This window comes from Oncorhynchus kisutch, linkage group LG17, assembly GCF_002021735.2.
Source record: "Oncorhynchus kisutch isolate 150728-3 linkage group LG17, Okis_V2, whole genome shotgun sequence".
Lineage (NCBI taxonomy): Eukaryota > Metazoa > Chordata > Actinopteri > Salmoniformes > Salmonidae > Oncorhynchus > Oncorhynchus kisutch.
Window position 1 is genome coordinate 86,977,230 of NC_034190.2, and position 19,844 is coordinate 86,997,073.

General features: G+C 43.3%; 2 protein-coding genes across 2 annotated transcripts in view; both read right to left on the reverse strand.

Moving 5' to 3' along the window:
• Positions 1 to 1,608: 1,608 nt before the first annotated feature.
• On the reverse strand, positions 1,609 to 6,608 carry LOC116354372 (uncharacterized). Its single transcript, XM_031793364.1, has 3 exons — positions 6,562 to 6,608; positions 3,482 to 4,249; positions 1,609 to 3,096 (listed from the first exon to the last, which is right to left on the reverse strand). The coding sequence occupies exons 1-3, from the start codon at positions 6,606 to 6,608 to the stop codon at positions 2,979 to 2,981; spliced, it is 933 nt and encodes a 310-aa protein (XP_031649224.1). The 3' UTR covers positions 1,609 to 2,978.
• Positions 6,609 to 7,325: 717 nt separating this feature from the next.
• The window catches only part of ngfa (nerve growth factor a (beta polypeptide)), a 35,157-nt gene continuing 22,638 nt past the window's right edge, over positions 7,326 to 19,844 (reverse strand). The window contains exon 2 of the mRNA XM_031794897.1: positions 7,326 to 9,099. Coding sequence (XP_031650757.1) covers positions 8,213 to 9,088 — 876 coding nt within the window. The 5' untranslated portion in view covers positions 9,089 to 9,099 and the 3' untranslated portion in view covers positions 7,326 to 8,212. The remainder of the gene's footprint in view (positions 9,100 to 19,844) is intronic.

A 19,844-nucleotide genomic window follows, 5' to 3' on the forward strand; every position in this document is an offset into this window, starting at 1 on the left:
TAAGCTGCACAAAGCGAAGGTGAATTAGTGCTTTATTAAACAAGAGACATTTTAAATAGAGAGAGTCATATGGAACAGTACAACACAAGAGACATTTTAAATAGAGAGAGTCATATGGAACAGTACAACACAAGAGACATTTTAAATAGAGAGAGTCATGTGGAACAGTACAACACAAGAGACATTTTAAATAGAGAGAGTCATGTGGAACGGCACAATACAAGAGACATTTTAAATAGAGAGAGTCATGTGGAACGGCACAATACAAGAGACATTTTAAATAGAGAGAGTCATATGGAACAGTACAACACAAGAGACATTTTAAATAGAGCGAGTCATGTGGAACGGTACAATACAAGATACATTTTAAATAGAGAGAGTCATGTGGAACGGCACAATACAAGAGACATTTTAAATAGAGAGAGTCATATGGAACAGTACAACACAAGAGACATTTTAAATAGAGAGAGTCATGTGGAACGGTACAACACAAGAGACATTTTAAATAGAGAGAGTCATATGGAACAGTACAACACAAGAGACATTTGAAATAGAGAGAGTCATATGGAACAGTACAACACAAGAGACATTTTAAATAGAGAGAGTCATGTGGAACGGTACAATACAAGAGACATTTTAAATAGAGAGAGTCATGTGGAACGGCACAATACAAGAGACATTTTAAATCATGTTTTGGTTTCTGAAGAATATTTGGAACATAAATACACAACACAGAGACAGAATACGAGAAGTCGATAGGACTAACGATCAATGTAAATAGTGTTTTTTCTGTTATAGGGAATTATTGATCAATGGGTCAGAGACATGGGAGGAATTTGTCTATACAGTGAGCCTGAAATAGGTTACTTGTTATTTGGCCATTGGCCCAGTTTCACTGCAAGGAATTCTAATTGGTCAACCACAGGCTAGGGCTGGGTTATAAAACTACATCCTGTCCCTTTGTTCTGTGGAGAGAATCACAGGAGAGCATCACTGAGGAGAGAATCACAGGAGAGAACCACTGAGGAGAGAACCACTGAGGACAGGGAAGAATGACCATCTACCTCCCTGTATGATTTGTCCTCTTCAAATAAACCTATTTTCCTCCCCCTGATTCTTTATTTGTTAAAATTTTATTTCACCTTTATTTAACCAGGTAGGCAAGTTGAGAACACCTTTATTTAACCAGGTAGGCAAGTTGAGAACACCTTTATTTAACCAGGTAGGCTAGTTGAGAACACCTTTATTTAACCAGGTAGGCAAGTTGAGAACAAGTTCTCATTTACAACTGCGACCTGGCCAAGATATAACAAAGCAGTTCGACAGATACAACGACCCAGAGTTACACATGGAGTAAAACAAACATACAGTCAATAATACAGTATAAACAAGTCTATATACAATGTGAGCAAATGAGGTGAGATAAGGGAGGTAAAGGCAAAAAAAGGCCATGGTGGCAAAGTAAATACAATATAGCAAGTAAAACACTGGAATGGTAGATTTGCAGTGGAAGAATGTGCAAAGTAGAGATAAAAATAATGGGGTGCAAAGGAGCAAAATAAATAAATAAATACAGTAGGGAAAGAGGTAGTTGTTTGGGCTAAAAGGATAGGTGGGCTATGTACAGGTGCAGTAATCTGTGAGCTGCTCTGACAGTTGGTGCTTAAAGCTAGTTATTTGCTTTGGGGTCTGTGTTATTAAAGAACAACATCAGCTGCTAACAGTTTCACTCATTTCTCAAGAAGAAGTCATAAGAGTCCCTGTTATTGGTAAACAGCACCATCTAGTGCACGGGTAGGCAACTCAGCAGCGGGAAGGTTTTTTGTCTGAGCGGATGGTTGTGAGGACAGAACATAGTTATAATAATTTTGAACCCAGCAAATTGACCACAAGTAAGTCCATGAAGACCTTGCATTTTAAAATAACATGCTGATTTCATACCTTGATTACATTGAGACACAATCCCAAACTTTGATTTTTATTCATGGGAACAAATTTCATTTTTTAGCAGAATTCCTTATTTTCTTTACCAAAAACAAAAGTCAAATAATTTTACTAAAAACTTTTTTTTTTGGGGGGGGGGGCAAAATAAATCACTTGTGGGCCGGTTTTGGACGCCTGTTGCCAACCTCTGATATAGTTACATGGTAACAGTCACCAGAGGGCAGTGTGGTTGAGGTTGGAGATTGGGGTTTTGTTTGAGTTTGATGGCTGTGGTTCAGTTTAAGTTTGATGTGTGGTTGAGGCTCTGGTTGGTTTTTGTGGTCGAGGTTGATGTTATGATGGATGTGGTTGATGTGAGCTCATTTTGCAAATAGTTATTATCAGAGATGTTTTATATTTACCTTAACAGATGGTGACCCCAGCTAGGAGCGAAAGAGCAGCGAGGTTTCGCAGGTCTCGCTTTCCTTTCGACCTTCTTCCAAACCAAGTAATTGGCCCAGATGTCGTAGCACTTGGTTCCCTTCTTGATTCTCCTCAGGTAGCTCTCCTGTTTCTCCTGCACCTCGTCCATGTTCAGTCTCACATAATTTTTACCTGGTCAGAAACCTCCCCGTCCTTCTCAGTCCATGCCTGAAGGTGGCCTGAAGGTGGTCCTGAAGGTGGTCTGAAGGTGGCCTGAAGGTGGTCTGAAGGTGGTCCTGAAGGTGGTCCTGAAGGTGGTCTGAAGGTGGTCCTGAAGGTGGTCTGAAGGTGGCCTGAAGATGGTCTGAGGTGGCCTGAAGGTGATCCTGAAGGTGGTCCTGGAGGAGGTCCTGAAGGTGGTCCTGAAGGTGGTCCCAGAGGTGGTCCTGAAGGTGGTCCTGAAGGTGGTCTGAAGGTGGTCCTGGAGGTGGTCTGAAGGTGGTCTGAAGGTGGTCCTGAAGGTGGTCCTGGAGGTGGTCCTGAAGGTGGTCCTGAAGGTGCTCCAGGAGGTGGTCGGAAGGTGGTCCTGAAGGTGGTCCTGGAGGTGGTCCTGAAGGTGGTCCTGGAGGTGGTCAGAAGGTGGTCTGAAGGTGGTCCTGGAGGTGGTCGGAAGGTGGTCTGAAGGTGGTCCTGAAAGGAGTTCTGATCTGGTTCGACAACGTCCACCACACCAGGTGGGGTTTCAGTGATCTGAAAGGACATTATACAAAAATAGCAATAGACAAACAACAACACTAAAAGTCAATCACACATTTGAAAGACCACAGTATATGAGATAATTGTGATTACAAGATTACTTCATTCTTACCCGTATCTGTGTCATACAGTATGCAGATGTTCATATTTGTAAGCACACACACACACACACACACACACACACACACACACACACACACACACACACACACACACACACACACACACACACACACACACACACACACACACACACACACACACACACACACACACACACACACACACACACACACTCTATAATGTTGAACTCTGCTGTGGTCAAATACAGCAGCCATTACAGAACTTATCAGGGCATTATTTGCATTGGGACACTTACAGATCATATGCTTTGGTGAAAACAACTTTGATGGACTTGGTCTCTGGTACCACAGTCTTCACCCTCTCAGACTTCTGGCTGGCTAGACAGGACTCTGGTACCACAGTCTTCACCCTCTCAGACTTCTGGCTGGCTCTTTTGGACTCTGGTACCACAGTCTTCACCCTCTCAGACTTCTGGCTGGCTCCTTTGGACTCTGGTGCCACAGTCTTCACCCTCTCAGACTTCTGGCTGGCTCTTTTGGACTCTGGTACCACAGTCTTCACCCTCTCAGACTTCTGGCTGGCTCTTTTGGACTCTGGTACCACAGTCTTCACCCTCTCAGACTTCTGGCTGGCTCTTTTGGACTCTGGTACCACAGTCTTCACCCTCTCAGACTTCTGGCTGGCTCCTTTGGACTCTGGTGCCACAGTCTTCACCCTCTCAGACTTCTGGCTGGCTAGACAGGACTCTGGTACCACAGTCTTCACCCTCTCAGACTTCTGGCTGGCTAGACAGGACTCTGGTACCACAGTCTTCACCCTCTCAGACTTCTGGCTGGCTAGACAGGACTCTGGTGCCACAGTCTTCACCCTCTCAGACTTCTGGCTGGCTAGACAGGACTCTGCTGCCACAGTCCTCACCCTCTCAGACTTCTGGCTGGCTAGACAGGACTCTGGTACCACAGTCTTCACCCTCTCAGACTTCTGGCTGGCTAGACAGGACTCTGCTGCCACAGTCCTCACCCTCTCAGACTTCTGGCTGGCTAGACAGGACTCTGCTGCCAGTCTTCACCCTCTCAGACTTCTGGCTGGCTAAACAGGGTACTGACCTTTAAGTACAAAGTGACACATTGAAACATTGTGTTCTCTCTGATATGACATTCATTGAAATCCTAATCATTTCAGAAATACTAGAATGTGATTGATAAACAAAAGGTTCTTTCACTTACCCAGCTGTCCACCACCTCCATCAGAAGAAGAGTAGGTTGATTTTGGCAATCATGTGCTTCACTCTGACATGTCCAGCATGCATCTCGGTCATTGAAAAATGTTTTTTCATTGGTAAATCCAACCAGTTATCTAATAGAAGTGAACTGCTTAACGTTACCCTGAATTGTGAATTTCTCTGAATGTGGTGTCTCTTGTCGAGATCAGTGGTGTCTTTATAGTACCTCGCCTGGTTGGAAAGATCAAATAAAATCTCCTCGAGGGATGCCATTGAAGTGCAAGCTACATACAAACAGAAAGCTGCAATAACAGTTACAGTAGCTAGCTAGCTGACGTTAGCTAAATAAAACTGGCTGGCTGGCTGGCTAAATGACCAGACAGGCTGAGGTAAATAAGTACAGTAGCTAGCTAGCTAACGTTAGCTAAATAAAACTATTGTAGCCGGCTTTAGCTGACTCGACAGGCTGAGGTAAATAAGTACAGTAAACGTCAAATCTAAAAACAGCTTAAATAATTTATTCCGATTTAACAAATGTTCTTATATAAAAACAAATATATGGTAAAGAAAGAGTGATCTCTTTCCAGTCTTTTCGGTCCTCTGAAGCGGCAGATTGTCACCGTCCTTGGAGAGCAATTCTGAGGTAATAACTGAGGTGAAATGGAGCTCCAACTGTCCTCCTTCCTTCGCGATCGCTACGTGGTAACCAAAGCAACCGGCATAGCAACGGACGCTTTGGTTCATGACGTAATCCAGTCAGAATTTCTAGCAACAGCCCTAGCAACAGCCCTAGCAACAGAAGCTAGAAGTCATCGAATCCCATGTTGAAGCAGAGGGGGACACTATTATTATCATTATTGTTATGTCAGTCACTGTCAGTCACTCAATTAGCCATGTCAGCTAACAATTTTTAGATTGTAGTTAGTCTATCCAGCTATCTAAACTTGTAGTAATCATGGCTGAATACCACATTGATTTTGGTAGTCATTCTCACTCAGATATCATATTAACATGGCATAAGTCATTACAAAATAGAATTGCAAGAAAGTAGCTCCATCCTCTCTCCATCCTCTCGCTCTCCCTCGCTCATCCTCTCTCCATCCTCGCTCCATTCTCTTTCCCTCTCTCCATCCTCTCCCCTTCCCTCCATCCTCTCTCCATCCTCTCCCCTTCCCTCTATCCTCTCTCCCTCTCTCCATCCTCTCCCCTTCATCCTCTCTCCATCCCCTCCCCTTCCCTCCATCCTCTCTACAGCCTCTCTCTCTCCCTCCATCCTCTCTCCATCCTCGCTCCATCCCTCCATCCTCTCTACAGCCTCTCTCCATCCTCCCTCCATCCTCTCTCCTTCTCTCCATCCTCTCTCCATCCCTCCATCCTCTCTACAGCCTCTCTCCATCCTCCCTCTTCTCTCCCTCCAGCCTCTCTCCATCCTCCCTCCATTCTCTCTCCCTCCATCCTCTCTCTATCCTCTCTCCATCTCTCCATTCTCTCTCCCTAGCTCCATCCTCGCTCCACCCTCTCCATCCTCCCTCCATCCACACTCCTTCTCTCGCTCACTCCATCCTCTCTTCATCCTCGCTCCATCTTCTCTACAGCCTCTCTCCATCCTCCCACCATCCTCTCCATCCCTCCCTCCTCTCTCCATCCTCCCCATCCCTCCCTCCTCTCTCCCTCCAGCCTCTCTCCATCCTCTCTCCCTCCAGCCTCTCTCCATCCTCTCTCCCTCCATCCTCTCTCTCTCCCTCCAGCCTCTCTCCATCCTCCCTCCCTCCATACTCTCTCCCTCCATCCTCTCTCTATCCTCTCTCCATCTCTCCATTCTCTCTCCCTAGCTCCATCCTCGCTCCACCCTCTCCATCCTCCCTCCATCTACACTCCTTCTCTCCCTCACTCCATCCTCTCTTCATCCTCGCACCATCTTCTCTACAGCCTCTCTCCATCCTCCCATCATCCTCTCCATCCCTCCCTCCTCTCTCCATCCTCCCCATCCCTCCCTCCTCTCTCCCTCCAGCCTCTCTCCATCCACCCTCTCTCTCTCCCTCCATCTCTCCATACCTCCTCATACTCTCCCCCTCTTCTCCCTCTCTCCCCTCCCTCCCTCACCGCCTCTCTCCTTCCATAACTCCTCCACTCTATCCTACCCCTGCACTCACCCCCTCCTCTCCCTCTCCATCCTCTCTCCCTCTCCATACCTCCTCATACTCTCCCCCTCTTCTCCCTCTCTCCCCTCCTCTCTCCTTCCATAACTCCTCCACTCTATCCTACCCCTGCACTCACCCCCTCCTCTCCCTTCTCTCTCCACCTCTCCTTCGGTGTCCAGATGTTAGTTGGGACCGTCCCTCCTGTGATAGCTCTAACATCACATAGTTCTCAACAACATCGGCTTTGTTAACACCAGCACTCCAAGGTGACAGGAATACCGAAGTTCCAGCATCAGGTTGGTCCCAGACAGAGTGTGTATACTTGTACTCTGGCTGGTCGACCAGTGAGGGCCAGCACGGCCAGGGTGAGATTCTCCGACATGTCCACAGGCACCATGCAAACTCACACCGGCATTCACACATGCACGCAAACACATACACAAACACACACATTTGTTATACTATCCTTGTTGGGACCAAACAATTGATTCCCATTCAAATCCTATTTTCCCTAACCGTTAAACCCTAAACTTAACCCTTAACCCTAACCCTCATTTGAACCCTAAACCTAACCCCTAAGCCTAAAATAGCCTTTTAACCTTGTAGGGACCGGTGAAATGTCCCCACTTGTTTGTGAGGACTTCTGGTACCCATAAGGAGAGTATCACCAGACACACACACACACCATGTCTCTCTGCATGGTGTAAATAGAGAAGGCATCTCTGAAAACCTCCAACAGCCAATGAGTCAGAGAGAAAGGAACCAGGCATATACTGAAGAGTTTAATAAATAACAGCATCAACAACAACACAACAATGAAAGCTTGATTTCATGATGTGTGTGTATATACACACTTATATAATATATATATATTCATATTTGACTGTTTAAAATATAAATATGACTTACAGTCCTCATAACTTAGAAGAACCAGGACACTGACTGAGGTAGGGGGGGGGGGGGATTCAAGAGTGTGTGTGGAACCCACCAGGAGGGCAATCATACTCGACCCCTAGTGATGGCCGATGATGATGTGTGTACTGTGTGTGGTTCAGGGTCCATATTCCCAGGGGTTAAAGGTCAGTATTGATGGTGTGTGTACTGTGTGTGGTTCAGGGTTCATGGTCCATATTCCCAGGGGTTAAAGGTCAGTATTGATGATGTGTGTACTGTATGTGGTTCAGGGTTCATGGTGCATATTCCCAGGGGTTAAAGGTCAGTATTGATGGTGTGTGTACTGTGTGTGGTTCAGGGTTCATGGTCCATATTCCCAGGGGTTAAAGGTCAGTATTGATGATGTGTGTACTGTATGTGGTTCAGGGTTCATGGTCCATATTCCCAGGGGTTAAAGGTCAGTGATGATGGTGTGTGGTTCAGGGTCCATGGTCCATAGTGCCAGGGGTTAAAGGTCAGTGATGATGGTGTGTGCTCTGTGTGTGGTTCGGGGTTCAGGGTCCATATTTCCAGGGGTTAAAGGTCAGTGATGATGATGTGTGCACTGTATGCGGTTCAGGGTTCATGGTCCATATTCCCAGGGGTTAAAGGTCAGTATTGATGGTGTGTGTACTGTGTGTGGTTCGGGGTTCATGGTCCATATTCCCAGGGGTTAAAGGTCAGTGATGATGGTGTGTGGTTCAGGGTCCATATTCCCAGGGGTTAAAGGTCAGTGCCTCCAGGACTTGCGGCTGAGGACGCACACACACGCTGCGTTGATGCGTATCAGCCTCCACGCCATCTGCTCCTTGGACTTGGTGAGCGCGAGCACGTACGTGTGCGTGTTGGTGCAGTACGAGTTCCAGTGACGGCTGTCGATGCCGCGGCACCCTGATTTGGCCCCCGCCTTGGGCCCGCCTCCCATAACTCCTCCCCCAGCCCCAGCCCCGCCCCCCGGGGGTGTGGCCACACGGCAGGTGGTCTCGTAGAAGAACTGTCTCTTGCGGACGTTGTCTATCTTCACCTCTGGCAGAACCTCCACCTCGTTGCCGGCGATGTCTGTGGCCTTGGTCAGGTTCCCCAACCACACGCTGATGCTGTCGCACACGGAGTACTCCCCCCTGTGCATGGGCTGCCCCCCCGCCTTCCGCCTCACCCTCACTCCCCCACCCATCACCCTCCCCACTTCCTCCTCTCCCTCCTCTTCCCCCGTCTCCCCCCCCAGGCCGTGGTGAGAGGGGGGTACGTCACTGAAGACGACGCGGGGTGAGGAGTGGTAGAGCCGCTTGCTAAACAGTTTGGTGTCCACCTCCGGGATGGAGGAGGTAGAGGGGGAGCCTGTCTCAGAGTGGCCCAGGGAAGAGATCTTGCCCTGGGGTAGAGATGCTGCCCTGTGGGCCTGTCTGGTCCGGCTGGGTCTCTGCTGAGTCTGCTGCTCCTGCTGAGGTGACACTGAGAGGCGGGCCGCCCGCTGCTGTTTTGCTCTGCCATTGGCTACTGTGTGGTGTTCTGCGTTGTGGTTGGCTGCCACCGGGCCCAGGACACCTCCCATGTTCAGTACAGCCTGGACGCCAATCAGCAGAAGCACCAACAGCAACGACCTCATGGGCACACGTCCTGTCAACAACAACATAAACACATGTCCTGTCAACAACAACAACACATGTCCTGTCAACAACAACACATGTCCTGTCAACAACAACAACAACACACGTCCTGTCAACAACAACACACGTCCTCTCAACAACAACAACACCTGTTCTGTCAACAACAACACACGTCCTGTCAACAACAACACACGTCCTCTCAACAACAACAACACCTGTTCTGTCAACAACAACACATGTCCTGTCAACAACAACACACGTCCTCTCAACAACAACACACGTCCTGTCAACAACAACACACGTCCTGTCAACAACAACAAACGTCCTCTCAACAACAACAACACACGTCCTGTCAACAACAACACACGTCCTCTCAACAACAACAACACCTGTTCTGTCAACAACAACAACACACGTCCTGTCAACTACAACAACACACATCCTGTCAACAACAACACATGTTCTGTCAACAACAACAACACACGTCTTGTCATCAACAACAATATATGTCCTGTCAACAACAACAACAACAAATGTCCTGTTAACAACAACAACAACACACATCCTGTCAACAACAACAACACACATCCTGTCAACAACAACACATGTTCTGTCAACAACAACAACACATGTCCCGTCAATAACAACACATGTCCGGTCAACAACAACACATGTCCGGTCAACAACAACAGCATCAACACACATCCGGTCAACAACAGCATCAACACACGTCCTGTCAACAACAACAGCATCAACACACGCCCAGTCAACAACAACAACATCAACACACGCCCTGTCAACAACAACACACTCATTGTCAACAACAACACACGTCCTGTCAACAACAACATCAACACACGTCCTGTCAACAACAACAACACATGCCCTGTAAACAACACACGTCCTGTCAACAACAACATCAAAACACGTCCTGTCAACAACAACAACACATGCCCTGTAAACAACACACGTTCTGTCAACAACAACATCAACACACATCCTGTCAACAACAACATCAACACACGTCCTGTCAACAACAACAGCATCAACACACGTCCTGTCAACAACAACAGCATCAACACACGTCCTGTCAACAACAACATCAACACACGTCCTGTCAACAACAACAGCATCAACACACGTCCTGTCAACAACAACAGCATCAACACACATTCTGTCAACAACAACATCAACACACATCCTGTCAACAACAACAACACACGTCCTGTTAACAACAACAACACAACATCCTGTCAACAAAAACAACACATTGCATGTCACCAACAACAACATCATGCCATAGCCACATGGACCTGATGGACACACGCCCTGAACCACAGACAGTTATTATGGATACCCTATAGAGATAAAGATGACCTGTTTTGGCATGGACATTGAGGACTTAGGAACTGGGTGGGACTTCCTATGGGTTAAAGAAGAATCAAACAATTCCATCCAGGTTATCAGGAAGAATCAGCCAATGAATTATACTCCTGAGCAAACATTCCATAGCTGTAGATTAATTCCATAACAGTAAATCACCAGTAAAAAACCTACAGGTGACTGTATGCAACCTACTCATAGAAGTAGTGGAAGAAAATTGCCTACTTCAAAATGGAGATGGCCTTAATGGCGCTGCACATGCATCATAATGGGACAGATACAAAAATGTGTCATCTAGCAAAGTCTATGGGATAAGCTTAACATCCTGTGTGTGTGTGTGTACCAATTCTCATCACTAAGTAAAAACCCTTAAACGTCCAACTCACCAACCCTTAACCCACCAACCCTTAACCCTCCAACCCTCCAACCCACCAACCCTTAACCCTCCAACCCTCCAACCCTCCAACCCTCCAACCATCCAACCCTTAAACCATCCAACCCTTCAACCCTTAAACCATCCAACCCTCCATCCATCCAACCCTCAAACCCTTAAACCATCCAACCCTTAAACCCTCCAACCCTCCAACCCTTAAACACTCCAACCCTTAACCCTCCAACCCTTAAACCCTCCAACCCTTAAACTATCCAACCCTTAAACCATCCAACCCTTAAACCATCCAACCCTTAAACCATCCAACCCTCGATCCCTCCAACCCTCAAACCCCCCAACCCTCAAACCCTTAAACCCTCCAACCCTTAAACCATCCAACCCTTAAACCCTCCAACCCTTAAACCATCCAACCCTCAAACCCTCCAACCCTCCAACCCTTAAACCCTCCAACCCTTAAACCCTCCAACCCTTAAACCATCCAATCCTAAACCTTCCAACCCTCCAACCCTCCAACCCGCCAACCCTTAAACCTTCCAACCCTCCAACCCTCAAACCATCCATCCATTAAACCCTCCAATTCTTAAACCCTCCAACCTTTTTAAACACTTCAACCCTTAACCCTCCAACCCTCCAACCCTTAAACTCATGTGAATTTCCTTTCTTTTTCGGCTTAAGACCAACGCTCACTTCTTAATTAAAACATTGGTTTTTTTGTTTTTAATTTCCAAGGTTTTTACACCGGAAGGTGATTGTACCAAATGATGAAAATGTAATATATTTATATTTATTTATGTAATATATTTATATTTATTTATTTATATTATATATTTTTATTTATTTATTTATGTTATATATTTATTTATATTATATATTTATATTTATTTATTTATGTTATATATTTATTTATATTATATATTTATATTTATATTTATGTTATATATTTATATTTATTTATATTATATATTTATACGTATTTATTTATTTATTTATGTTATATATTTATATTTATTTATATTATATATTTATACTTATTTATTTATGTTATATATTTATATTTATATTTATGTTATATATTTATATTTATATTTATGTTATATATTTATATTTATATTTATGTTATATATTTATATTTATTTATATTATATATTTATACGTATTTATTTATTTATTTATGTTATATATTTATATTTATATTTATGTTATATATTTATATTTATATTTATGTTATATATTTATATTTATATTTATGTTATATATTTATATTTATTTATATTATATATTTATACGTATTTATTTATTTATTTATGTTATATATTTATATTTATTTATATTATATATTTATACTTATTTATTTATGTTATATATTTATATTTATTTATATTATATATTTATTTTTTATTTATTCATGTAATATATTTATATTTATTTATTTATGTTATATATTTATATTTATTTATATTATATATTTATATTTATTTATTTATGTTATATATTTATATTTATTTATTTATGTTATATATTTATATTTATTTATTTATGTTATATATTTATATTTATTTATATTATATATTTATATTTATTTATTTATGTTATATATTTATATTTATTTATTTATGTTATATATTTATATTTATTTATATTATATATTTATATTTATTTATTTATATTATATATTTATATTTATTTATATTTTATATTTATATTTATTTATTTATGTTATATATTTATATTTATTTATTTATGTTATATATTTATATTTATTTATTTATGTTATATATTTATATTTATTTATTTATGTTATATATTTATATTTATTTATTTATGTTCTATATTTATTTATATTATATATTTATATTAATTTATTTATATTATATATTTATATTTATTTATTTATGTTATATATTTATATTTATTTATATTATATATTTATTTTTATTTATTTAAGTTATATATTTATTTATATTATATATTTATATTTATTTAAATTAATATATTTATATGTATTATTATTATATTATATATTTATATGTATTATTATTATATTATATATTTATATGTATTATTATTATATTATATATTTATATTTATTTATTTAATTTATATATTTATATGTATTATTATTATATTATATATTTATATTTATTTATATTATATATTTATATGTATTATTATTATATTATATATTTATATTTATTATTATTATATTATATATTTATATTTATTTATTTAATTTATATATTTATATGTATTATTATTATATTATATATTTATATGTATTATTATTATATTATATATTTATATGTATTATTATTATATTATATATTTATATTTATTTATTTATGTTATATATTTATATGTATTATTATTATATTATATATTTATATTTATTTATTTATGTTATATATTTATATTTATTTATATTATATATTTATATGTATTATTATTATATTATATATTTATATTTATTATTATTATATTATATATTTTTGTTTGTCTCGCATAATGTATTGTCCAGAACCCAGTTTCCCCAAAACATCCAAAAGGTTAAGATCATTGTTAGAACCTCCGTAGGCACATCATTAAATCTCTGAGCTGTTTCCAAAAAACATAGTTACTAAAGTTGCCCTTGAAAACGATCGTTATTTAGCGACTTCCTCAAACCACTCGTAGAACCGCTAATTCTGCCTGAGCACTTTATACACTGAAAACCTCCGCTAAACATAAAATCAAGCGGCCTCTCTGTGACCTCCGATTACTTCAGAATGAAGTTGACTACAATATAAAGTTGCCAATGTCTTATAAACAAGCAAAGGGTAAAAAGCTCCTTTATCAAAAGATAAATATGGTTGGCTACATAGGCCTATATACACTGTGTGTGTGTGTGTGTGTATACACTGCTCAAAAAAATAAAGGGAACACTAAAATAACACATCCTAGATCTGAATGAATGAAATATTCTTATTAAATACTTTTTTCTTTACATAGTTGAATGTGCTGACAACAAAATCACACAAAACTTATCAATGGAAATCAAATTTATCAACCCATGGAGGTCTGGATTTGGAGTCACACTCAAAATTAAAGTGGAAAACCACATTACAGGCTGATCCAACTTTGATGTAATGTCCTTAAAACAAGTCAAAATGAGGTTCAGTAGTGTGTGTGGCCTCCACGTGCCTGTATGACCTCCCTACAACGCCTGGGCATGCTCCTGATGAGGTGGCGGATGGTCTCCTGAGGGATCTCCTCCCAAACCTGGACTAAAGCATCCGCCAACTCCTGGACAGTCTGTGGTGCAACGTGGCAGTGGTGGATGGAGCGAGACATGATGTCCCAGATGTGCTCAATTGGATTCAGGTCTGGGGAACGGGCGGGCCAGTCCATAGCATCAATGCCTTCCTCTTGCAGGAACTGCTGACACACTCCAGCCACATGAGGTCTAGCATTGTCTTGCATTAGGAGGAACCCAGGGCCAACCGCACCAGCATATGGTCTCACAAGGGGTCTGAGGATCTCATCTCGGTACCTAATGGCAGTCAGGCTACCTCTGGCGAGCACATGGAGGGCTGTGCGGCCCCCCAAAGAAATGCCACCCACACCATGACTAACCCAACGCAAAACCGGTCATGCTGGAGGATGTTGCAGGCAGCAGAACGTTCTCCACGGCGTCTCCAGACTGTCACGTCTGTCACATGTGCTCAGTGTGAACCTGCTTTTATCTGTGAAGAGCATAGGGCGCCAGTGGCGAAATTTGCCAATCTTGGTGTTCTCTGGCAAATGAAAAACATCCTGCACGGTGTTGGGCTGTAAGCACAACCCCCACCTGTGGACGTCGGGCCCTCATACCACCCTCATGGAGTCTGTTTCTGACCGTTTGAGCAGACACATGCACATTTGTGGCCTGCTGGAGGTCATTTTGCAGGGCTTTGGCAGTGCTCCTCCTGCTCCTCCTTGCACAAAGGCGGAGGTAGCGGTCCTGCTGCTGGGTTGTTGCCCTCCTACGGCCTCCTCCACGTCTCCTGATGTACTGGCCTGTCTCCTGGTAGCGCCTCCATGCTCTGGACACTACGCTGACAGACACAGCAAACCTTCTTGCCACAGCTCGCATTGATGTGCCATCCTGGATGAGCTGCACTACCTGAGCCACTTGTGTGGGTTGTAGACTCCGTCTCATGCTACCACTAGAGTGAAAGCACTGCCAGCATTCAAAAGTGACCAAAACATCAGCCAGGAAGCATAGGAACTGAGAAGTGATCTGTGGTTCCCCACCTGCAGAACCATTCCTTTATTGGGGGTGTCTTGCTAATTGCCTATAATTTCCACCTGTTGTCTATTCCATTTGCACAACAGCATGTGAAATGTATTGTCAATCAGTGTTGCTTCCTAAGTGGACAGTTTGATTTCACGGAAGTGTGATTGACTTGGAGTTACATTGTGTTGTTTAAGTGTTCCCTTTATTTTTTTGAGCAGTGTATTTAAATCATATTGAAATCATTTTCATGTTCAATCAATTAGTTCTATTTTGCTCATTGTAGGCTACTGTCTAATTTCATGATGTGTAGGTCTAACAACATGTGTCCTAAGCATTAGAATACAGTGCCTTGCGAAAGTATTCGGCCCCCTTCAACTTTGCGACCTTTTGCCACATTTCAGGCTTCAAACATAAAGATATAAAACTGTATTTTTTTGTGAAGAATCAACAACAAGTGGGACACAATCATGAAGTGGAATGACATTTATTGGATATTTCAAACTTTTTTAACAAATCAAAAACTGAAAAATTGGGCGTGCAAAATTATTCAGCCCCCTTAAGTTAATACTTTGTAGCGCTTCATGATTGTGTCCCACTTGTTGTTGATTCTTCACAAAAAAATACAGTTTTATATCTTTATGTTTTAAGCCTGAAATGTGGCAAAAGGTCGCAAAGTTCAAGGGGGCCGAATACTTTCGCAAGGCACTGTAAGCCGACTCAATATTTGCCGCAATGGGTGATCATATATTTCTAGGAGCTGATCCTTCCTCGGTATCTAAGCTTAAGGCAAGATTTGAATGGAGAGAGCAAGGCTGCCTTTCTTTCGATCCGATCAGACACATGTTCTAACCACTGCACGTGTTGGGAAACGCGTGTGTGTTCTTTGGCTGTTATAGAAACTATGCATCGTTAAGACATCCGTAAGCTTAAGTTCCATCGCTATCGGGAGATCGCCTCCTGGCTATTACATTTATGTAAAACATATGGTTTCTCCTTTTAAAGAGGGGAAGGGGGTTAAAATCAACAGCTGCTTTACATTAGGCATGTACCAGTTCCTGTAAGAGACTGAAAGTACTGAATTAGTTGGCTGAGTGAGCATTCGGAAAGGAGTCCCCCCCCAAATCCGGGAGAGTTCCCCCAGACCCCCATCCAGTTGTTTAGTTGTTGACGTGTCTTTTGGACGTCTTCTTTTGGTCCTTCTTTTGGTCCTGTCCTTTTTTATTATTTTATTTTATACATTTAGTTATTTATACATTTTAACCCCATTTTTTTCTCCCCAATCCCATTGCGATCCAATTACGATCGTCTCGTCACTGTAACTCCCCAACAAACGCGGGAGAGGCCAAGGTCGAGTCATGCGTCCTCCGAAACATTGTTGATTTGCAATTTTTTTTAATCAACATTGGTGTCATATTGGCCTACATATGATGATAGGGAGATTTTAGTTTACCACTGAGTTTCAAACAATGCACACTATAGTCCGACCGGCGCAGATAAAATATTTTGGCGTTTTCTATGTGGACAATTTTTCGTTTCTATAAGTGGTACGAAGACTACAGATACACATATAAGGCTGGATTCATTAGATTTCTTAATGGATTGTGGGACTGAACTGAATAGAACATTTACTTTAATAGGAGGAAAAGGACATTGAAGATAAGGACTATGGTGGATTGTAAACTATGTTCAGGACTGCTACTGCCACCATGGACTGTAGAACTATGTTCAGGACTGTTACTGCCACCATGGACTGTAAGCTAGGTTCAGGACTGTTGATGCCACCATGGACTGTAAGCTAGGTTCAGGACTGTTGATGCCACCATGGACTGTAAACTATGTTCAGGACTGTTACTGCCACCATGGACTGTAGAACTATGTTCAGGACTGTTACTGCCACCATGGACTGTAAACCATGTTCAGGACTGTTACTGCCACCATAGACTGTAAACTATGTTCAGGACTGTTGATGCCACCATGGACTGTAAGCTAGGTTCAGGACTGTTGATGCCACCATGGACTGTAAGCTAGGTTCAGGACTGTTGATGCCACCATGGACTGTAAACTATGTTCAGGACTGTTACTGCCACCATGGACTGTAGAACTATGTTCAGGACTGTTACTGCCACCATGGACTGTAGAACTATGTTCAGGACTGTTACTGCCACCATGGACTGTAAGCTAGGTTCAGGACTGTTGATGCCACCATGGACTGTAAGCTAGGTTCAGGACTGTTGATGCCACCATGGACTCTAAACTATGTTCAGGACTGTTACTGCCACCATGGACTGTAGAACTATGTTCAGGACTGTTACTGCCACCATGGACTGTAAACTATGTTCAGGACTGTTGATGCCACCATGGACTGTAAGCTAGGTTCAGGACTGTTGATGCCACCATGGACTGTAAGCTAGGTTCAGGACTGTTGATGCCACCATGGACTGTAAACTATGTTCAGGACTGTTACTGCCACCATGGACTGTAGAACTATGTTCAGGACTGTTACTGCCACCATGGACTGTAAACTATGTTCAGGACTGTTACTGCCACCACAGACTGTAAACTATGTTCAGGACTGTTACTGCCACCATGGACTGTAAACTATGTTCAGGACTGTTACTGCCACCATGGACTGTAAACTATGTTCAGGACTGTTACTGCCACCATGGACTGTAGAACTATGTTCAGGACTGTTACTGCCACCATGGACTGTAAACTATGTTCAGGACTGTTACTGCCACCACAGACTGTAAACTATGTTCAGGACTGTTACTGCCACCATGGACTGTAAGCTAGGTTCAGGACTGTTGATGCCACCATGGACTGTAAGCTAGGTTCAGGACTGTTGATGTCACCATGGACTGTAAACTATGTTCAGGACTGTTACTGCCACCATGGACTGTAGAACTATGTTCAGGACTGTTACTGCCACCATGGACTGTAAACTATGTTCAGGACTGTTACTGCCACCATGGACTGTAAACTATGTTCAGGACTGTTGATGCCACCATGGACTGTAAGCTAGGTTCAGGACTGTTGATGCCACCATGGACTGGAAACTATGTTCAGGACTGTTACTGCCACCATGGACTGTAGACTATGTTCAGGACTGTTGATGCCACCATGGACTGTAAGCTAGGTTCAGGACTGTTAATGCCACCATGGACTGTAAGCTAGGTTCAGGACTGTTGATGCCACCATGGACTGTAAGCTAGGTTCAGGACTGTTGATGCCACCATGGACTGTAAACTGGCACATCGGTCAGAATGCAAAAGAGGATCTGGAGCAGGAATCCAGGTTTAAGGGGAGTTATTACACACAGACACACACAGCCATTGGGAGGGAACAGCCATTGGGAGGCAGCGGAGTGAGGAGGCGAGGAAACAGCCATTGGGAGGCAGCGGAGTGGGGAGGCGAGGGAACAGCCATTGGGAGGCAGCGGAGTGAGGAGGCGAGGAAACAGCCATTGGGGGGCAGCGGAGTGAGGAGACGAGGGAACAGCCATTGGGGGGCAGCCATTGGGAGGCAGCGGAGTGAGGAGGCGAGGAAACAGCCATTGGGGGGCAGCCATTGGGAGGCAGCGGAGTGAGGAGGCGAGGAAACAGCCATTGGGATGCAGCGGAGTGAGGAGGCGAGGAAACAGCCATTGGGAGGCAGCGGAGTGAGGAGGCGGGGAAACAGCCATTGGGGGGCAGCGGAGTTGGGAAACGAGGGAACAGCCATTGGGGGGCAGCGGAGTGGGTAGACGAGGGAACAGCCATTGGGGGGCAGCGGAGTTGGGAGACGAGGGAACAGCCATTGGGGGGCAGCGGAGTGGGGAGACGAGGGAACAGCCATTGGGTGGCAGCGGAGTTGGGAGACGAGGGAACAGCCATTGGGGGGGGCAGCGGAGTTGGGAGACGAGGGAACAGCCATTGGGGGGGAACAGCCATTGGGAGGCAGTGGAGTTGGGAGACGAGGGAACAGCCATTGGGAGGCAGCGGAGTGGGGAGACGAGGGAACAGCCATTGGGGGGCAGCGGAGTGGGGAGACGAGGGAACAGCCATTGGGGGGCAGCGGAGTTGGGAGACGAGGGAACAGCCATTGGGGGGCAGCGGAGTTGGGAGACGAGGTCAAGACACCTTGATCAACTGAATCAGGAACATAATAGAATACATTAGGCTAATGCAGTTGAAGGCATGATTCAAACTGTTGTAGTTGTCTAAATGGTGTACTGATGTAAAGCATTAAGCCATGTGGTCACCTAGATGATCATTCCAGCACCGTTTTGATTGCATCATCACGCTGTTTATTGGTAGTTTTCATACAGGCTGTTTAACCACACAGCAGCCCAGCCTGTTATAACCACACAGCAGCCCAGGCTGTTATAACCACACAGCAGCCCAGGCTGTTATAATCACACAGCAGCCCAGCCTGTTATAATCACACAGCAGCCCAGCCTGTTATAACCACACAGCAGCCCAGGCTGTTATAACCACACAGCAGCCCAGCCTGTTATAATCACACAGCAGCCCAGCCTGTTATAACCACACAGCAGCCCAGCCTGTTATAATCACACAGCAGCCCAGGCTGTTATAATCACACAGCAGCCCAGGCTGTTTAATAACACAGCAGCCCAGCCTGTTATAATCACACAGCAGCCCAGCCTGTTATAATCACACAGCAGCCCAGCCTGTTATAATCACACAGCAGCCCAGCCTGTTATAATCACACAGCAGCCCAGGCTGTTATA